Source organism: Microtus pennsylvanicus, chromosome 10 (assembly GCF_037038515.1).
Source record: "Microtus pennsylvanicus isolate mMicPen1 chromosome 10, mMicPen1.hap1, whole genome shotgun sequence".
In the NCBI taxonomy this organism is placed as follows: Eukaryota; Metazoa; Chordata; class Mammalia; order Rodentia; family Cricetidae; genus Microtus; species Microtus pennsylvanicus.
The window spans coordinates 13529675-13549270 of NC_134588.1; the positions used below are offsets into that span (position 1 = coordinate 13529675).

The 19596-nt window shown below is 49.7% G+C and overlaps 1 protein-coding gene across 1 annotated transcript in view; it reads left to right on the forward strand.

Annotated features, from left to right (window-relative positions):
* Tfcp2l1 (transcription factor CP2 like 1) overlaps positions 1-19351 on the forward strand; it is a 60078-nt gene extending 40727 nt beyond the window's left edge. Inside the window, exons 7-15 of the mRNA XM_075987715.1 lie at positions 813-923; positions 2930-3021; positions 5853-5901; positions 5982-6075; positions 6663-6753; positions 8812-8915; positions 9500-9642; positions 14069-14120; positions 15826-19351. Of these exons, the coding sequence (XP_075843830.1) occupies positions 813-923; positions 2930-3021; positions 5853-5901; positions 5982-6075; positions 6663-6753; positions 8812-8915; positions 9500-9642; positions 14069-14120; positions 15826-15872 (783 nt within the window). The 3' untranslated portion in view covers positions 15873-19351. The remainder of the gene's footprint in view (positions 1-812; positions 924-2929; positions 3022-5852; positions 5902-5981; positions 6076-6662; positions 6754-8811; positions 8916-9499; positions 9643-14068; positions 14121-15825) is intronic.
* The last annotated feature ends 245 nt before the right edge of the window (positions 19352-19596 follow it).

Here is a 19596-nt window from a genome sequence, read left to right on the forward strand (position 1 = left end):
CCTGGGTCCCTCACAGCTTCATCTGTTCACATAGTGAATACTCTGCCTGCTGTTAGTGTCCCTGTGTAGCTCACTGCAGGCTTATCTTAATCTGGAGATGGCTACCAATGGCCACTTGCAGGCCCAGCATACCCAGCCGGAGGAGGCTTCCCTAGAAGCCCTTGAGCATGGAACCGAAAGGCATGGCCTGAGGAAGGCACACACTGGCCTGGGAGTTCTGGAGGCCACTAGACCTGAACTAATTGCTGGTATCTGCATAGCACAAGTGTGTAATAAAACTGCTCAGGCTGAGGGGCTCTGAGTCTTATGCCAAGCAGAATGGAAGCCACAGGGGAGGGACAAGGAAGGGACTGTAGCCTCGGGCTGTTGCCATCAGCTCGGGCCCTGAGCCTATCTGGTTTGGCTGTGAGGCCAGGGCACTGTTGAGTAGCACGGAGATTCTGCACTGTCATTTAGCTACAAGAGAGACAGATATACCATTGAGGTTGAGATGAGTTGAGGGCTGGGTATGCTGGGCCTGAGTAGAGGTGAGCATGGCACAGGCTGCCTGCCAGTAGGCACTTTCACCTCCACCAGTCACCCCAGCACTGTGGTGTATCTCTCATCTTGCTTGGTTCTCCATGGCTCCTCCCAGAAGCAAGTGGCCATTGGTAGCCATCTTTCCTAAGTACCTACTGAGCTGCCAAACAGTTGGCTCAAGACCTCAGGGGAGGTGCAGAGCTGTCCTGCCTGCTCTTCAGATGCCAGGTTGATGTGGGAGCCCGAGGCCTCTTCCTTTCCCAGCCAAGGGACCCTGTATTTTGTACTTGCAGCCAAAGGGAGCTGACCGGAAACAGAAAACCGACCGGGAAAAGATGGAAAAAAGAACAGCTCAGGAGAAGGAGAAGTACCAGCCATCCTATGAAACCACCATCCTCACTGAGGTGAGTTGCGGCTGGGAGTGGGCTTGGAGTGAGCCGAGGACATGGTGCACAGCAGATTGGTAGTGTAGGCGCTGGCTTCTGTTTGAGACTGGGTCTTCTATGTGTCCCTGGCTGTCCTGGAACTCTCAATGTAGACCAGACCAGGCTGGCCTCTGCTTCTTGTCCTGGGATTAAAACTGTGCACCACAATGTGCAGCAAGCAAGCACAGACTTATGGCTCAGTAGAGTAAAAGTGCTTGCTGCATAAGTCCAGCAACTGGATCCCCAGGTCCAAGGTGGAAGGAAGGAACTGACTTCTACCATAAGCCATGCCAAACACACACATACACACACACTCACACACACACCATATATACTCACATAATACAATAAATACACAAGTAAATTTAAGATTCAGTGTCAGAGCTGGACCCTGGCCAAGATCTCAGGTGCATACAATGCTCGGCCACTGAGCCCCAGCCCGTCCCCAGCACTGGCTAGTTCTTCTTCGGACAGATACAGACATGCACTTCCTGACACCACAGAAGCAGCCCTCTGCAGCCATCCTTGGGTTCAGAGAGCTGCTCAGAAGCCATCGCCAGCTCTCCCTGCTTCCTGTCACTGGCTTTACTTTTGCTGGTCTATTTTCTTTTAAATAGCCATTCCTTACTGTGTTGGGGATTTTTGACTAGTTGGATTCCCCTTGAAGGCGTGTATAAGACCCAGGATGGCCATGCAAGGTCAAGGCTCTGGTGATGGTGAGACTTGCGTGTAGAAATCCAAGAGGAGGGAGGCCATGTCCTAGCTGTGCATATGCCTATGTGTGTATGTGTAAGACACATGCGAGGCATGTTTGCATAAGCTGGATAAAAAGCTAATGAGGTTTGCAAGTATGTACTGGCACTTTATTTTCCTGAGGGTGACAGTGGGCAGGGAGCCCAGAACAGGAAAGTTTCCGCATGCTCCCTGCCAGCAGGACACAAGGACTGTTTCATGCAGTTTCTTCCCATGCCTGGTCCATGCCTGGCTGATGACGTTGCCAGGAATACCCCATCTAGTGATGTTTCTCATCCTGGCTGAGCCCCAATTCTCTGTTCTAATCCCGACTTCCCTGAAAGAAGAGAGTGTGCTCTGTGGCTGTGCAGGCCCTCACCATAGCACAGCGTAGCTGGCACAAGGAATCCAGGCTGTGACCTTGGGATGCCAGCGTGCCCCTTCTATCAGCTCATCAGATTTCCTCCCTCAGTAGGATTTAGCATCAACAAATTCCAGCCCACACTCACAATGGTTAAATATTTACCAACCTGGCATTTGGTGGGGGATAGTCAGTCTTTAGGAATGCTTCAGGCTGCCCCTCTCCAAGCCTACGAGAGAGGGAAGGGAAGAAACTCAGGCTTGGGGCGCTCCCTTTCCCTGGAGGTCTGTGTTCTCTCCCTAGCACCTGCGACTGGCCTGTGCATTGGAATGTTCTCCAGGGGAAGGCTCGCATTATACATGTTTCCATCTTTTGGAGCCCAGATGGGTACTAAAGTGGAGTAACTGTGCACGTTGGCTGGGAGGAACAACTCTTGGAAGAATTCCAGGACCCCTCCAGCTTGCTGCAGCCCTGCCCTGCATGCTGTCTCCTCACTTTATAGAGTGGGTTTTAGCTCTGAATTGCACTGTTTTCTTCTTTAGAAGTTATCTATCTTCCTTATATCTTCCACACGTATTTCAACATATGTGACTAGTTGGGGTTTGATTGTCTGGATTTGTGGGTTTAGGCATTACATGATGCTTCTTTCCTCCTTCGGGTTGACTACCAGGAAGCTGAAAGGGGTGCACTTCTTGGTTTGCCTGCTCCATGTCATGTTGGGTGTCCATGCAGTGTGGCTGGCCATGGCTCTTTGTGAGTGCTGTCAGTATGGGCTGTGCTGACATGTCAGTACTGATTGCTTACGTCAAAGGGCCTAAGGTGCGTGGGCCGCTCTCTTGAGTTTGTCCTAAGATAGCTGTTGAGTCACACTGTCCTGTATCTCTTCCCACAGTGCTCTCCGTGGCCTGATGTAGCCTACCAGGTGAACAGTGCTCCATCCCCAAGCTATAATGGCTCTCCCAACAGCTTTGGCCTCGGTGAAGGGTATGTCCAACCTTCCTTTCCTTGGGGTTCTGGCATGCATTGGGGTAGAGGTTCCTGTTTGGGTCCACTTCCTTCATCCCATAGCCTGGCATCTATTTGGGTTTTAGTGTGGCTAACTGCTATAGCAATTGCAGCTATATTTATCTATTCCTTGTCTGACCCCCATGTTGGGGGTAGAATCCAGGGCAAGAGCCCTACCACTGAGCTACACCCTCAGCTCCCTTATTTAGCCTTGGGTTCCTGAGGTAGGGTTGTGTATAATCCAGACTGGCCTTGAGCTTTTGGTTAGCACAGGCTGGCCTGGAGCTTGGTTGGAGTCCTACTTTGCCAGCCTCTTGTGTATCATCACACCTGGTTATGTGTGTGTGTGTGTGTGTGTGTGTGTGTGTGTGTGTGTGTGTGTGAGAGAGAGAGAGAGAGAGAGAGAGAGAGAGAGAGATTGTGTATGTGTGTGTTTATGTGTTTCTGCATACTTCCACAAGTGGCATTGGGTTTGTGAGAATTTACCTTGAAGGCCAGTGTTCACCTGAGGTGGATGCTGGGTGGCTGAGGCATTTAGAAGGTTCTCCTTGGTTTTCTCTCTAACTCTGGTGTATGCTTCCTGAGGGACTGTCGAGGTAGGAGCCTCCACCCTGGGTTTCCGTGTTTGTTGTACCAAAGCTAGTTTTGCTGAACCTTGGCTGACTTGGCCACAGATAGGCTTGAGGCCCTGGCGAGTGCAGACCGAAGCTCTTGACATCACTATGATGGCTCTGTAGTAATGCCCTGGTAGTGAGGAGACTCCAGCCTGGATGCTGTTAGCCGGTGTGGTTTGCGCCTTGAGCCCCTGCTCAGCAGTCCTCAGCAGTCTTTAATGAAAAATCAGTGTTGGGGATGGAGCTGGAGCTCATTTGGTAGAGGAAACGCTGGGTTTGATCTTCAGCACCTGGTGTGGTGGCACCTGTGATTCCAGCATTCTGGAGGTGGAAGAGGATCAAGAAGTTTAAGATTATGTAGCAAGTTAAAGGCTAGCCCAAACTAAAGGAGATATGATCAAAAAAATTTAAAAAAAAGAAAAAGCAAGGCTGCCTGTGAGCCTGGTTTTACCATTGTGAAATGTCTTCTCGTGAGTATAGAATAAAAAGAAAAGGGCCATTTAGTTCAGACAAACCTGCTCTTTAATGTGTATACTCTGGGGAGCAACTTCCTTAACTTCCATAAGCCCTGCTTTCCCTGATGCAGAAGGGAGCTAGGGTTCAACACCAGTGATGGACCTGTGATACAGACAGTGGAAAGCTGCTGATGTCTGGGATGAGGGTCATCTCTGCAAGGGGACTGTATGTGTGTGTGCACGTAAATATGTATGTGTGTGTGCATGTGTCTGCACGTGGAAACCAGAAGTTGATGCCGGGTGTCTTCTGCTCACTGACTTGGTAAAACTGGCAGCCAGTGCTCTCCAGTGAAGTTTCTGTCTCGTCTCCAGCACTGGGATTAGAGGCATGCCCTACCACACAAGTTTTCGTGTGGGTGTTGGGACTTGAGTGTGCTGGCAAGCACTTCTGTACCTTCCTACTGGGAAAACCCAGGCCATGATTTTCTTCCTAAGTTGGTACCAACTTGTGTATCCAGGTTGTACCCCTGAATGTGCCCTTCTGGCTAGGATTCAGTTGATGATTCTGGTCCAACTGCAGCTTCCTAGGTGCAGAATTCCTATAAGGAGTGTGGCCTGGTCACCTTGTCCTTTCCTTAGACTAGAACTCTTGGGTATTATAGAAATTTCCTTGCACTGGGACAAAAATTCCTGACAAGAAGTGTCTTAAGGAAGGATTTATCTCAGCTCACAATTCAAGGAGGAACAGTCTATCACTGTGTAGAAGCCACAGCAGCCAGAGTGTGAGGCATTTGGTCACACTACATCCAGTTAGGATGCAGGATGTAGAGATGGATGCTCAGCTCAGCTCCCTTTCTCCCTTATAGTCAGCCCAGGACCCCAGCCCATGGATGCTGATGTGTAGAGTGGGTCTTCTCAGCCCAGGACCCCAGCCCATGGGATGCTGATGTGTAGAGTGGGTCTTCTCAGCCCAGGACCCCGGCCCATGGGATGCTGATGTGTAGAGTGGGTCTTCTCAGCCCAGGACCCCAGCCCATGGGATGCTGATGTGGAGTGGGTCTTCTCAGCCCAGGACCCCAGCCCATGGGATGCTGATGTGTAGAGTGGGTCTTCTCAGCCCAGGACCCCAGCCCATGGGATGCTGATGTGTAGAGTGGGTCTTCTCAGCCCAGGACCCCAGCCCATGGATGCTGATGTGTAGAGTGGATCTTCTCACCTCAGGACCCCAGCCCATGGATGCTGATGTGTAGAGTGGGTCTTCTCAGCCCAGGACCCCAGCCCATGGGATGCTGATGTGGAGTGGGTCTTCTCAGCCCAGGACCCCGGCCCATGGATGCTGATGTGTAGAGTGGGTTTTCCCACCCCAGGACCCCAGCCCATGGGATGCTGATGTGGAGTGGGTCTTCCCACCTCAATTAGCTTGATGTAGAAACTTGCTCCCAGACATGTGCAGAGGTTTGTTTCCATGGTGATTGTAAATCCTACCAAGCTGAACCGTCGCAAGGGTAGCCCTTTTTGGTTTTTGCTGCAGACTACACAGGTAGAGTAGTTGCTTGAACATGCTAAACTTCCCATGCAGTAACAGGTGAGTTCAAGAGACATTGTGAGAGATTAGGACAGTTTGTCTGATTCAGGCAGTCACACACCTGCTGGAATGTAGGCACCTTGTAGGTAGGCTCTGGAATCTTCTTCATGTCCCTGGAAGTTCGCATGTTCATCTACCATCTCTTTTCCATTACAGCAACAGCTCACCTACGCACCCCGTGGAGCCCTTGCCCCTGGGCAGTGATGTAAGTATGCATGGGTGTTGGCTTGCTGGTGGTCCCTCTGGCTCTGTGACCGTGTTGAGCCTTCTTTCTCTCACTCACAGCACCTGCTCCCCTCAGCCTCTATCCAGGATGCCCAGCAGTGGCTGCACCGCAACCGCTTCTCACAGTTCTGCCGGCTCTTCGCCAGCTTCTCGGGTGAGCGTTGTGGAGTTAGGGTCCCGTGGGCCCGTGGCTGTGTCCAGGGGAGCCCTCAGTGTGGATTCCCTTTCTCACAGCTTGAAGAACTGGCTCTACACAGTTCGAAGATAAGAGTTCAAGGCGGGGAAGTTGAGGCAGCAAGAGTGTGAGGCAGCTGCTCATAGGTCATCATCCACAGCCTAGAAACCAAGATGGACGCTGGAGCTCAGCTTCCTTCCTCTCTTTATTCAGTCCAGAAGCCCAGACCATGAGTTGGTGCTGCCCACGTTCAGGGTGGATCTTCCCATCTCTGTTAACCGAGTCTAGAAACTCCTCACAAACTTGCCCAGAGGCTTGTTAGATCCTGTCACGTTGGTAGTATTAAAAACGGCAGGCCCTCTTAGCGAATCAGGACAGCGCATACCTGTCGTGCAGGCCCTGACGTTGTATGGCTGTGACCTCCTGGGGTTGTTTAGCCTAATGCCATTTCTCTCTGTGGAATGTCTAATGCTCACTGAGGGTGGAGCTGGACCTACTTTGCCCCAACCCTGCTGTGGGGTCTGGAGGTGTATGCCATGTAAATGGTGCTGCATGTCTCCGCTTAGGTGCTGACCTGCTGAAAATGTCTAGAGATGATTTGGTCCAGGTTTGTGGCCCTGCAGATGGGATTCGACTCTTCAATGCCATCAAAGGCAGGTAGGTGCCGGTTGTACAGAAGCCAGCCAAAGACTGGCTACTAGGCTGCCTGTGTATAGCAAGAAACCCCACCCCAGCCTTTTGAACTGTGGGTGTGCCTGCTGGTGGGGCCAGCTGATGGAAGGAGTCCCTCCATACCCCAGCACTGGGGTAAATGCTGGAGGAGACGTTGGGAGGGTGGATAGTGAAGGAGATGCCATGTGGAGATCACGTGACACGGGGCTCCGTGGTCCTCACTCACAAGCACCTCAGTATTAGTTCCTTTTCTCTTTGCCTCGACAATGCCTGGCAAAGGCGGCTTATGAAGAGGAAGGTTTGCTTTGGCTCGTGGTTTGAAGGTACAGTGCCACATCCAGCACGGCTCCAGGGACGGACCAGACTGGGGCCGCTAGGGAATGAAGAAAGGACAGATACACATACAGGAAAGCCAGGCTTGGAAAGACTGGGCTCCTGATGGAGGCAGGCTCAGTGTGTTTATTAGAGCTGAACGGAGGTGGGTGATTGCATGCAGCTGAACAAGGGTTAGTGCCACAGACAAGCAGGAAGGAGGTTTTCCGGTGCACAGTTGAGGAAGGATGGTTTAGCTAACCTCAGTGGGAGCAGTCTCTGTAGGGGAGTAGTCTTCAGGCCGGAAACATCAAGGGGGGGAGCCACGGTGTTTGTTGGAGGACACCGGTTGTTTGTCCCAGCCGCCCAGAACCGAAATAACCACACAGAAACTATATTTAAAACACCGCTTGGTCCATTAGCTCTAGCTCCTTATTGGCTAACTCTTATATCTTAGTTTAACCCATTTCTAGTAATCTGTGTATCACTACGAGGCTGCTGTTTATGCTGTGGCATCTGTATTGACTACTCTCTGACCCCCCCCTTTTCTCTCTGCCTTCAGACCAGTCCTCCCCTCCTAGCTCTGCTCCGCCCTACCCTGCTCTGCTATAGGCTCAAAGAAGTTCCTTTATTAACCAGTGATATTCACAGCATACAGAGGGGAATCCCACATCACATGGCAGATGTTTTCTGAACTCACTATCCATATTCACACATGGACTCTGAGCCCCACTCCAGGGCAAGGCTTTGCTGTTTTCCCATGGGTCTGAGGTCTGGGTCCTTGACACGGCCAACTAGTGGCAACAAAACACATTCACTCAGGGCTTCCTCTGCTCCTCACAGTACAGTTCATCAAGGAAGTCATGGCTGCAGTAGCGGGAAGTGGCTGGTCACATTGTGTCTTTAAAGTCAGGAAACAGGAAGAGAAGAATGTTCAATTGCTTTCTTCTTTGTGTGGGGTAGGAGACCCTGGTTCATGAAATACTGCTGCCTACATTTATGGTGGGGCTTCTCACCTCACTGACACCAATTTAGAAACTCCCTCCCTCACAGAAGTTTGTCCCCTACATGATTCTAGACCCTCAATTAATATTAACCATCACAACCTCCCTTTCCTCCATTGGACCCTTGGATCTTGGCCTTTAGTCAGTAGCGCAGAGTCTGGACAGTTGCAGAGTCTTGGCTGAGAGCAGACAGTGCAATCTTCAAGGTGATGCTGTCTGACAGAACTCTCTACTACCATGGAAACGAAATGTTCTATGCTAGTCCAGAAACCTGGTACTAGAGTTCACATCACAGTCAAATCCAGTTTAAGTTCTTACTGAGATTTTGTGCTCCTTATTCTTTCTGGTGCTGAGACTGGAACCCAGAGCTTGTGTATGCCAACATGTGCTGGGTTGTTGAGCTGCTCCTGAGCCCTGAAGTTCAAACCAATTAGCCAGCTGGAGACAGCACAGTTGTGGAGTGAGGGAACACAGTTGAGGAGGAGCCATAGATCTGCCTCCTAGGAGCTGTGCAATGAAAAAAAAAATAGTTTCCACAAACATCCACCAGCGCTGAATTCTATCCCGGGAGACCATGAGAAGCACTCTGCACCCCTAACACCCACTTTCCCTAAATCCCTCCACACTGCAAATTCTACTCAAGGTTCCAGAACATTCTAGAGCATTCCAGAACATTCTAGAGCAACAACCTATCATATTTGTGAATTATTTTCTTTTCTTTTGCCAGGAATGTGAGGCCAAAGATGACCATCTATGTCTGTCAGGAGATGGAGCAGAATCGACTTCCCTTGCCCCAGGAGCAGGATGGCAGCGGGGACAATAGCCTGTTTGGTGAGTGGGGCGGAGCCTGCAGCTGTCTCCTGAGTCTGTTCAGTTTTTGCTCTCGGTGTTTTAGTTACTTTTCTCCAAGCAACAGCAACTTCAGGAAGGAAGTCTGTTATGACTCACAGTCTGGGGGCACAGTCCATGTGGCAGATGCACCAGGTCATGTGGCATCCACGGCAAGGAAACAGAGCAATGAATTCTGGTGCTCAGTTGGCTGGTTCCCCAGCATGCACTAATAATTGTCTTTAAAGATCCTTCTGCCACCGAGTAACCCCTGGAAGGTGACATGGCGCGCTCTCCTCCCATGGTGCAGGCTGTGTGCCCTCCAGGCACCGCATCTGAATTCCGTTGTTCCTCTAGGCCTCCCCTCCTCTAGTTGGGTACATTGTGGTCTGGTTGGGTCTGTGCCCTTGAGAGACAAAACCAGCCAGGCTATGCTTACCTGTCAGTAGGCTCTACCAGCCTCCTCAGCTTCCAGCAGAATCCATGGCTCTGGGCATGAGCATCCTCACACGGAAGCTTCTCATGATGGGACAGGTTCTTGTTCATTTAATGGCCCCTTAAAGAAGGCACTTGCTCCTCCTCTCCAGTGTACCATGCCATTTTCCTGGAAGAGCTGACCACCCTGGAGCTGATCGAGAAGATCGCCAGCCTGTACAGCATCCCCCCGCAGCACATCCACCGGGTTTACCGGCAGGGCCCCACTGGCATCCATGTGGTGGTGAGCAATGAGGTGAGCTGACCTGGACCTCAGGAGGAGCCCCAGATCCCCACATAGTAGCAGACGCTACAGCAGAGGTTCTCAACCTGTGGGTCACAACCCCTCTATCAAACCGCTGCCTCCAAGAGTTATGATTCACGATAGCAGCAAAATTAAGTTATGAAGTGACAGCGAAATAATTTTGTGGTTGAGGGTCACCACAGCATAAGGATGGCAACATAGGCAGGTTGGGAGGGCTGGAGAGGCCATTGGTCAGGGTTCTCAGTGTTTTCTACGTGTGTGGCTTGCTCAAAGCTGGATCTGTAACAGCCACTTGCGGTGCAAGGGATGTTCTGATCACGACTGCGTCTAAAGGGCTGCCACGTTGACGTCGCGAGCCTTTCCCCGGGGAAACATGAACAACTGTCTTCTCCCCTGAGATAGGACATCAACCACAGACTAAAGTAACAATTCCAGGACTGATTAATTTATTAGGTTCACTTAACAGGAGTGCAGGTGACCCTAGAGTCTCTCTTTCAGTTACCCTTCCAAACTAATTACATAAACCTGGGAGGGAGCTGTAGGAAGAATCAGCTTCACATGAGGAGCCAAGAATCCTTCTCCTGCCCTCCCTCTATAAGGGACTGGCAACAAGCCCTATAATTAAACACATTTTATTACATGTATTTCTTTATTTTGTGAGGGGTGCCAGGTGGGTGAGTGGGTGCTCAAGTGCCGCTGCACACAGATGAGAGGACGGCTTGCTGGATCAGTGCTCTCCTTCCACCACATGCTACCTAGAGATCGGAGGTGGGGCAAACACCATTATTAGTTCAGCCATCTCCAGGGCCCAATAGGCTTGTTCTTGCTCAACACAGTCCCATGGAAGGAAGCTGGAAGCAGCTGCTAGCAGAAGGTCTAGGAAGTCACAGAGTCCTGTTGGAACCTTGCCCCCGCCCTTCAGGGAGGAGAGATGTGTTGAGCCGACTTGCCCACCAAATTGGGTATCCCTTGCCCACGATGGATCAGATAATCTGAAGCTTGTGGCGTCCTGGATCTTCCTTCCACTGACTGTTCAGAATGGAAACAGTTAGCTTTCTGGCACTGTAGCAAATACCTGGGATCGCAAACCTAAGAAGAAAGGTTCATTTTGGGGGAAGGCTCGGTAAAGAGCTCATCTGAAGTGTGAGCACCTGGATTCGATCTCCTGTACCCATATCAACAGCTGGACACGGTGTATACCCCAGTGTAATCTCTGTGCCGGAGAGAAGGAGCTAACACACACACACACACACACACACACACACACACACACACACACGACTGTTTCACAGTGTGAGAGATTTCGGTCTGGCAGTTTCCTGTTATTGGGGCCTGGTGGTGATATTAGCCCTTCATGGTAGGAGAGTGAACATATTGTTCTCACTATGACCAAGAAGGAAGGGGGTGAGGGCGGGGCACAGGTCCCCATATCCCATTCAACACTAAGCCTTATTTACTGGGCCCAGTAAACCTCTTACCCCAGAAGCACCAGAGGCCAAGACCAAGCATTCAACACTGGGGCCTCGGGGAGACACTGCAGATCCAAACCAGCTAATGCTGCTGTGCCTTGCTGCGCTCTCTCTCTCTCTCTCTCTCTCTCTCTCTCTCTCTCTCTCTCTCTCTCTCTGTCTCTCTCTTTCTCTCTGTGTGTGTGTGTGTGTGTGTGTGTACACGTACGTACACTGAAGTCCCCACTAGGATCCCATGTCACACATAGGAAACTGAGGCACAGAGACACTGAGAGGTTGCCCACCGATGTGACAGCTGAGATGGGGTGGAGATCTGGTGGAAACCCAGATGAAGAAGCCTTTGGAGGACTGGGCAAGTAACAGATTCAGCCTCTTGAGGAATGGGTGCTGTGGTTTGGTTTGGTTTTGCTTTTGTTTTGTGACAAAGTCTGCTTATGAAACTCTAGTCATCCTGAAACTCGTGATGTAGACCAGACTCGCCTTGACTTGTGGCAGGGCTCTGCTTGCCTCTGCTTCCCAAGGGCCAGGGTCCCAGAAGTGTGTCACAGGCCCAGCTTAATGGAGTCACACTTCTTCGTTCTGTTCTGACTTCAGTGTAGAGCCCTGACCAGCCCAGCACTCACCGTAGACCCGGCTAGCCGTGATCATGCGCAGTCTTCCTGCCACTGCCTTGTGGGCACTGGAACTGCAGCCATGTGCCACCGCCAAGTCTAGCTTAAAGCAGCTTCCATTTCACAGAAAACGAAAATGGAACCAGAAGTCCCTGCCTCTAGAGCTGACTAAGATGAGTGAGGCGGGTGGAAGGCCCTGGAGTGGAGACTGCTCAGTGGAGTAGAAGACATGCCACTTCGTGCCTCAGAGAGAATTGCTTGTTTGGGACAGGATCTGTAGCCTAGGCTGGTCTTGAACTTGCTGTGTAGCCGAGAATAACCTTGACTTGCTGGTTTCCCCACCTCCACCTCCCTAGTGCTGGGGTAGTAGAGTGTTGGGATTACATCTCTTACTGTATCACACCTGGTTTCTGTAGCCCTGGAGGCGGAACCCAGGGCTTTGTACTTGCTAGCTAAGCAAGCGCTCTAGCAGTGGAGCCACATCCACAGGCCCCCGAAGATTTCATTTTGAGAAGATAAAAACATTGAGTGTAAATGCTTTGCAACTTCCCAAGTCCCCGAGGAAGCCCCTCCCCCACTTGCCCTGTGCCCTCAGCAGCAGGCCGTTAAGCAAGTGAAGCAGAGAACAGACCTCAAACGCCACCTTGGCTAAGTAGGCCATTCTCATTCCCCCAAGTCTCCTTCCCACTCAACCCGAATCAATTTGGAAACCTTCAGCTCGGAATTACCCAGAGTGCTGGAGGCAGCCTGGCCAGCAAGGAGCCAGCCCCTGGGGTGCAAGGGCACTCAATTAAACAAGGGAGTTACTGATTAAGCCCTTGTGGGCCCTGGTTTTTTCATGCCCAAGTGGCTGGGCGGCCAAGAGTCCGAGCTGGAGCAGGCTGAGGTATAGAATAAATGTTCTTCACGCACCATTAGGCCCTGCAGGGAGGGGCAGGGTCGACAGGTGTGTGCATTTGTAGGATTTGAGGCAGTAGTCCAGAGCAGGCGATAAAAAGTGGGTTGCTTTTTTGTTTGTTTTAATTGAAAGGGGCTTTGCTACCTGTTGGTTTTGGCGTGCATGTTTATGTATGTGTCTATATTTTACCTATTTCTGAACTATATATTGGGAAATGCAGCATACACATGCAAAGATTTCATACAATCTAATCTTGTTTTTACATGTGTGTGCATGTGTGCATTCAGGTATTTGTATGCTGTGGTGTGTGTATGGAGATCATAGGACACTATGTGTGAGTGGTTTCTCTCCCTCCTCTGTGGGTTTTGTGACTCAAACTCAGGTCTTCAGGCTCACACAGCAGGTGCTTGACCTACCTCATTGACCCTGACTGACACACTTTTATAAGTATCCAAGTCCCTGTACCCAGTTTACTAGACTATGATGGTTATAAACCCCTCTGTGGACTCGAATCATCTTTGACCTTTGCCTGTCCATGTGTGTTGTATAGCAAACGTTTCTTTTTTTCTCCCTAACCGGAAGGATGGTCTTGGCTGTTGTTTCTTGGGCACCACCCACCATGGCCTTGGAGACAGGAGCTCTTCATGCCTTAGAGCTGGCCAAGTAGGCTGTGATGGCTGCTCAGGGAAGCTGAGCAATCCTCTTGTTTCCATCTGCCCAGCCCAGAGTTACAAGCGCACGGCATCATGCCTGTTTTATTTGGTGGGTTTTTAACCTGCGTTCTGGGGATCAAACTCCTGCAAAGCAAGCATGCTACCAACCGTCCATGTCCTCACGCCAGTAGGCCGCTTTTTTCCGCCTACTTTAAAAACTTCCAGGTGTGGAGTAGCCATGCTCTCCTCCAGGGCATTCCCCATTTTTTCACTCTTACCGTATGCTTTTGATTCATGAATGCTGATGTGTGTAGCTGAGGCTCACTCTGCCTCTGAGTGCTATGATTGCTTAGATCCCACTTGGCTCACACTCCCACCACTGGCAATGCCAGGGATGGTATGAGCTTTATTCATCATCGTTTTGCTCTCAATATTCTTCGGCGTGTCTTGAGGGTGCACATGGGGAGGGGTTTGTGTAGTTCTCCATGCCTGTTTCTGTGCTTAGTTTTTAAAAATCGATTTTTGTTGTAACATAAAACCTTCCTTTAGTCCAGTACAGAGAGTAGATGTCCCAGCAAATAAATAAATGTTCTGTCTTTTACTAACTTTTGTCTTGGGCCCATGGGCATGCGGAGGTCAGAGGAGCCTGGTGCTGCTCTGGTGCCGCCCTCAGGCTCACACAGCACCGACTGGGCTGCCTCTGCGGCTCCCCCTCCCCCGCCCCAGCCTGCAGTGCTGTGAAGACACCATTGAGAAGAGCGTGTCTGTCTCTCTTTTGCCTTTCAGATGGTTCAGAATTTCCAAGATGAGTCTTGCTTTACGCTCAGCACGTTGAAAGGTAAGCCCCTCCCTGCTTTCCTGATTGAAGTGTGGCCTGTGTTCCCTATTGTCATAGGGTGGCAGGTGGCATCTGCCTGGGCAGGGTCCCTCCACAAGATGCTGAACTTGGAGCAGCCCCTTGGAACAAGAAAAGCCCAAGCTTCCTCATACTTAGTCCTGGCCATGACAGGATGAGAGGCAATCTCCAGGGAGGCCTGGGCATTTTTTTCTCCGTGGCCATGGTGCTGGAACTTTCATAGACGGTCTCTGGGAGCCCAAGCAAGGACACCAATGGCAAGCAGAGTGAACCAGGGGCTTGGAGAGTCCATTGGAGCCAGATATCTTGAGGTAGTGTCAGGATGCCTATCCTCTGCTGAGAGTGTGTAGCCTGGGGACCAAGGACAGAGCTCAGTGGACACATTGCTGTTGCGGGAAATCCGAGTCTGGCTGCCTGCACCCATGTCTGGTGGGTCACACCCACTTGTTACTCCAGCTTCATGGGACCCAAAGCCTATCTCTGGCCTCTGCACATACACACATACACATGCATAATTAAGCCTGAAACACGTCTTGAAGAAAATAAAGAACAAGAGACTGGATCCCAGACAATGTTGCTACCACTTCCTGCCCCATTCTGTGAATCTAGGGTATGTCAGTTAGCCGTCTGATACTGTGGAAATGCCCGAGATAACAAACAATGAAGACGGGTTTGTCTGGGCTCAGTTTCAGAGGTTTTAGCTCATGGTCAGTTGACCCTGTCACATTTGGGCCGATGGCAAGGCAGCTTGTGATGGTGTGAGGTTGGTGAACTGCTCTGCTTAAGGAGGAAGAGCTAAGACCCAATGTCTTCTCTGAGGTCACTCTCTCCCGTTAGGCTCCACCCCTTCAAGGTCCCACCATCATTCACTAGTGCTATAGGCTGGAGACTAAACCCATCCCGACATCAGTCCTATCCTGAATATAGCACAGACAGTGGATCTTACAGGCCTCAGCCTGAGCCATAGTTTGCCTGTGCCTCCTTGGGCCTATGGTGAGAAGGCTCATTGTAAACACCAGAGTGCCTGTGAAGATCACTCGGTTGATAAGAGTGCTTGCTATGCGAGCCCAAAGATCCGAGTTCAGTCTCCAAGATCCATGTTTGTTTTTTAAAAACTGGACATTAGGAGCTGGAGAGATGGCTCAGCGGTTAAAAGCATTGCCTGCTCTTCCAAAGGTCCTGAGTTCAATTCCCAGCAACCACATGGTGGCTCACAGCCATCTGTAATAAGGTCTGGTGCCCTCTTCTGGCCTGCAGGAATACATGTAGACAGAATATTGCATACATAATAAATAAATAAATATTTAAAAAAAAACTGGACATTAGAGGTGCATGCTTGTAACCAATCCCTGGATCCCTGGGGCTCACTGGCCAAGCAACCCAGCTTACCTGGTGAGTGAGCTCTAAACCATTGAGAGATCCTGTCTCCAAATACAAGATGGATACAGCTAAGGAGTGACACCTGATATTGTCCTTTGACTTCTTCACAGGTGTGTACACACAATAATTATTTAGAACAAATGCCTGGTTGAAATCCCCGCTTCTATAAACATAATCTTCCTTATGTAGCTATTTAAGTGGGTTTGTTTCTGTATTAATACACGCTTTCACGCCTTTCGGGACACCTAGATCCCACTGTACCCCGTGTCTTCTGTGGCACATGCCCACACCAGTGTTTCTCTTGCAGCAGAGAGCAATGACGGCTACCACATCATCCTGAAGTGTGGACTCTGAGCAGCCGCGACCTGCACCTGTCCCCACCCCATGGACCCCTGGCTGTAGAAGTCACATCAATGTCAGCTGCTGTTTCACCTAAGGAGCTCAGACTAGGAGGGGCTGTGCCCAGACCAGGAAAGCTGACAGCCGTGGACACCAAGTCTGCCATGCAGAAAGCCAATGGCTGCCTTCTCCCTTCTCTTGGCTTTCAGCTTTCTAAAAGTCCCTCGTTCTGTTTCCCAGGCAGACAGTGGGGACATACATCTCTTACACTGTAGATGGCGGCTCCTCAGTTGGTGCCTCCCCTGTTCCGCACCTCCTTCTTGGGCCACTGTCTTCATGGCTAGCTCTGCCAACCAGGGACACCTTGCACAGCTCCCCTACCCTAATGCCGACATCCCTTCCAGGTGACCCTGGTGGCGACCTCTCTCCTGTTCTTGGATGAATTACTAGGACTGGGGCTATTTATTTCGTGCCTTCCAACTCTTTCTCGGTTGCCTTGTTTCTAAAGATTTGCTCCAGTCAAACCTAGCAGCCTGTGCACGTTTCTGCCTTGACATGGTAGATTCCACAGTGCACCTGTGTGACCTCTCGTGGGCATTGTGTTCAGTTCATTTTCTGTGCTATAATAAGATACCCTGACAAAGGCAACTAAATGCAACCAGGGCTTGTTTGGGCTCTTAGAGTGTTAAAGTCATAGATTCCATACAAGAAGGATGCAGAGGGGAGAGAGAATTGAATGTGAACAAGAAGTAGTACAATGTTACAAGCCGTCAGTGCCCACCCCCAGTGTCATTGTCCTCAGACAACACCCCCAGCTGGGACCACGTGTTCAAATACACAGCCTATGGGATACATTTCTCATTCACACCACACCTTTTGCCCCATGTGACCTCTCCCAGATGCTAATTAGGGCGGCAACTGCTTAGGAGGAGATAGCACAGAACTTGCTCAACCAGCAAAGCGGGATGAGAACTAAATGATTCCTCTTGGGCTACTACAGTGTAGAATACCGAAGAGGTGTGGATTGCATTGGATCCAGTGACCTTGACCATCAGTTTAGAACTCTGTCTTGGAGCACGGCTCCTAGCAAGTATGCAATACTGGGTACCATCCCAGTACTACAGCAGGAGGGGTTTGTGGAATTCCTTTTTTTTTTTTTTTTTTTTGGATTTTCAAGACAGGGTTTCTCTATTTAACAGTCCTAATGGAACTAGCTCTTGTAGATCAGGCTGGCCTTGAATGCCTGCCTCTGCCTCCCAGTGTTGGGATTAAAGGCTTGTGCCACCACTGCCTAGTGGAAGTCCCTTGAGACAGCCTTGGTCGGTCAGATCTCCTAGGGGAGGTGTCTTCTCTGCATTGTTCTAACTTAAGAGTGTCTTAATTTTCCCAATTGTAGGTGTCTATTTAGGGTACTGTCTTGTTGCTATGCTTAAGTCACCTTTTTAAAAAAAAATATTGATTTTTATTGAGCTCTACATTTTTCATTGCTTCTCTTCCTTCCTCTCCCTTCCCCTTCTACCCTCTCTCATGCTCCTTCTACTTCTCATGTAGATTAGATCTATGTTAGTCTCTCTTAGTGTCCTCATTGTTGTCTAAGTTCTCTGGGATTGTGGTTTGTAGGCTGGTTTTCTTTGCTTTATGTTTAAAAACCACCTATGAGTGAGTACATGTGATAATTGTCTTTCTGGGTCTTGGTTACCTCATTCAATATGATGTTTTCTAGCTCCATCTATTTGTCTGCAAAATTCAAAATGTCATTATTCTTTTTTTCTGTGTAGTACTCCATTGTATAAATGTACCACATTTTCCTTATCCATTCTTCGGTCAAGAGACATTTAGGTTGTTTCTGGGTTCTGGCTATGACAAACAAGGTTGAGCACATGCCCTTGTGGCACAATTGAGCATCCTTTGGGTATATACACAAAAGTAGTATTACTGGGTCTTGAGGAAGGTTGTTTCCTAATTTTCTGAGAAATTGCCAAACTGACATCCAAGGGGCTGTACTAGCTTGTACTCCCACCAGCAATGCAGGAGTGTTCCCTTCATCCTACAGCCTCTCCAGCATAAGTGTTTTTGATCTTGGCCGTTTTTACACGTGTAAGATGGACTCTCACAGTTGTTTTGATTTGCATTTCTCTCATGTAAGTCACCTTTCTTAACCATGGGACGTCTGAGGACTGGTAGCTGTGGTAGACTGAGGACTCCTTCCTAATCCACGTTCCCCAAAACATGGTGAGCCCTCTGACCACCAGAGCTCTTGTGGGATACACTTCTAGGCTCAAAGGTCACCAGGTTTTGGCAAACATAGTTTTATAGGCAGAGGAACTATTCTTACAGTGAGGCTGGGCTCTCTGCCTTTTGCGAGTATGTGGGTGGTGCCAACAGCTTTATTGAGATGTTGGGAAAAGTACTTAGTTCCTAAAATAACTTTGCCTCTTCGTGAGAAGCTGCCCTGTGTTTCCCATATAACTGTACCTGTTTACCTTCCCACCAGCAATGAGTGGTTTAAGTTTCTCTGCCTCCTCACCCTATGGTAGCTGTGCTCGCTCTCCCTCTCCCTCCCTCCCTTTCGTGTAGAGTTCAGTCTGGCCTCTAGTCACCAGGCAGAAGAGGGTAATAGAACTTGTGACCCTTCTAACTGCACCTAATTTATTCAGCACTGGATGGGATCCAGGGCTTTGTGCTTGCTAGGCAGGTGCTCTACCAACTAAGCCACTCTCCTTGAGTTGATCTTTTTTGCAGGTGTCTTGTATTTCTCGGATGGCTAATGACGTTCAACCAATCTCTTCACATGTGGATTGGTCATTATGTCTTTGAGGAAATGTCTGTTCAGGTCCTTTGCCCATTTTTAAATTGTGCTGTGTTTTCATTGAATTGTCCAAATTTTTGGAAAATTCTAGGTGAGGCCCTTTATCAGTTTTGCTCCATTCTGAAGGTTGTCTTCACCGTCTTAATGATGTTCCTTGAGGTTTACAAGCTTGGAACTTGGTTGGACTTGGTGGTATGCACCAGCACTCCCAATACTCAGAGGCTCCCAAGCCCAAGGCCAGCTCAGCCTACATAGTGAGACCCTGACACAGAAACAATTATTATTATTATTATTTTAGTTTGTGATGACTGAGTTACCTACGTCTATTGTGCTTTTGATGTGGATGCTAAGAAACCATGACCTAATGCAAACTCAGGAAAATCAATGTCTGTGTTCTTCTAAGAATTTTTTAAGTTTTAGTTGTTACTATATTCTCTGTTTCAGTTTAAATTGGTTTTATATATGTGGCGTGTGTGTGTGTGTGTGCATCCTTTTGCTTGTGAGCATCTGCTTTTTTATCCCTAATTACTGAAAGGCCTGGACTTTCCCATTGCCTGGTGCTTTTTCTGGAGGCCTCTGCTTCCTGGATCTCTCTGGGATGGTGTAGTCTCTGCTGCTCTCTTCCTGGGTCTCTCTGGGATGGTGTAGTCTCTGCTGCTCTCTTCCTGGGTCTCTCTGGGATAGTGTAGTCTCTGCTGCTCTCTTTCTGGCTCTCTCTGGAATGGTGTAGTCTCTGCTGCTCTCTTCCTGGGTCTCTCTGGGATAGTGTAGTCTCTGCTGCTCTCTTTCTGGATCTCTCTGGGATGGTGTAGTCTCTGCTGCTCTCTTCCTTCCTCCTTCTTGTCTGCACCTGGGGCTCCTGCTCTTACCTCACTGCCCTGTGTTCTCTCTGTCCTTGTCAGCAGGGCTGGGTGACACTCCTCTGTTCTA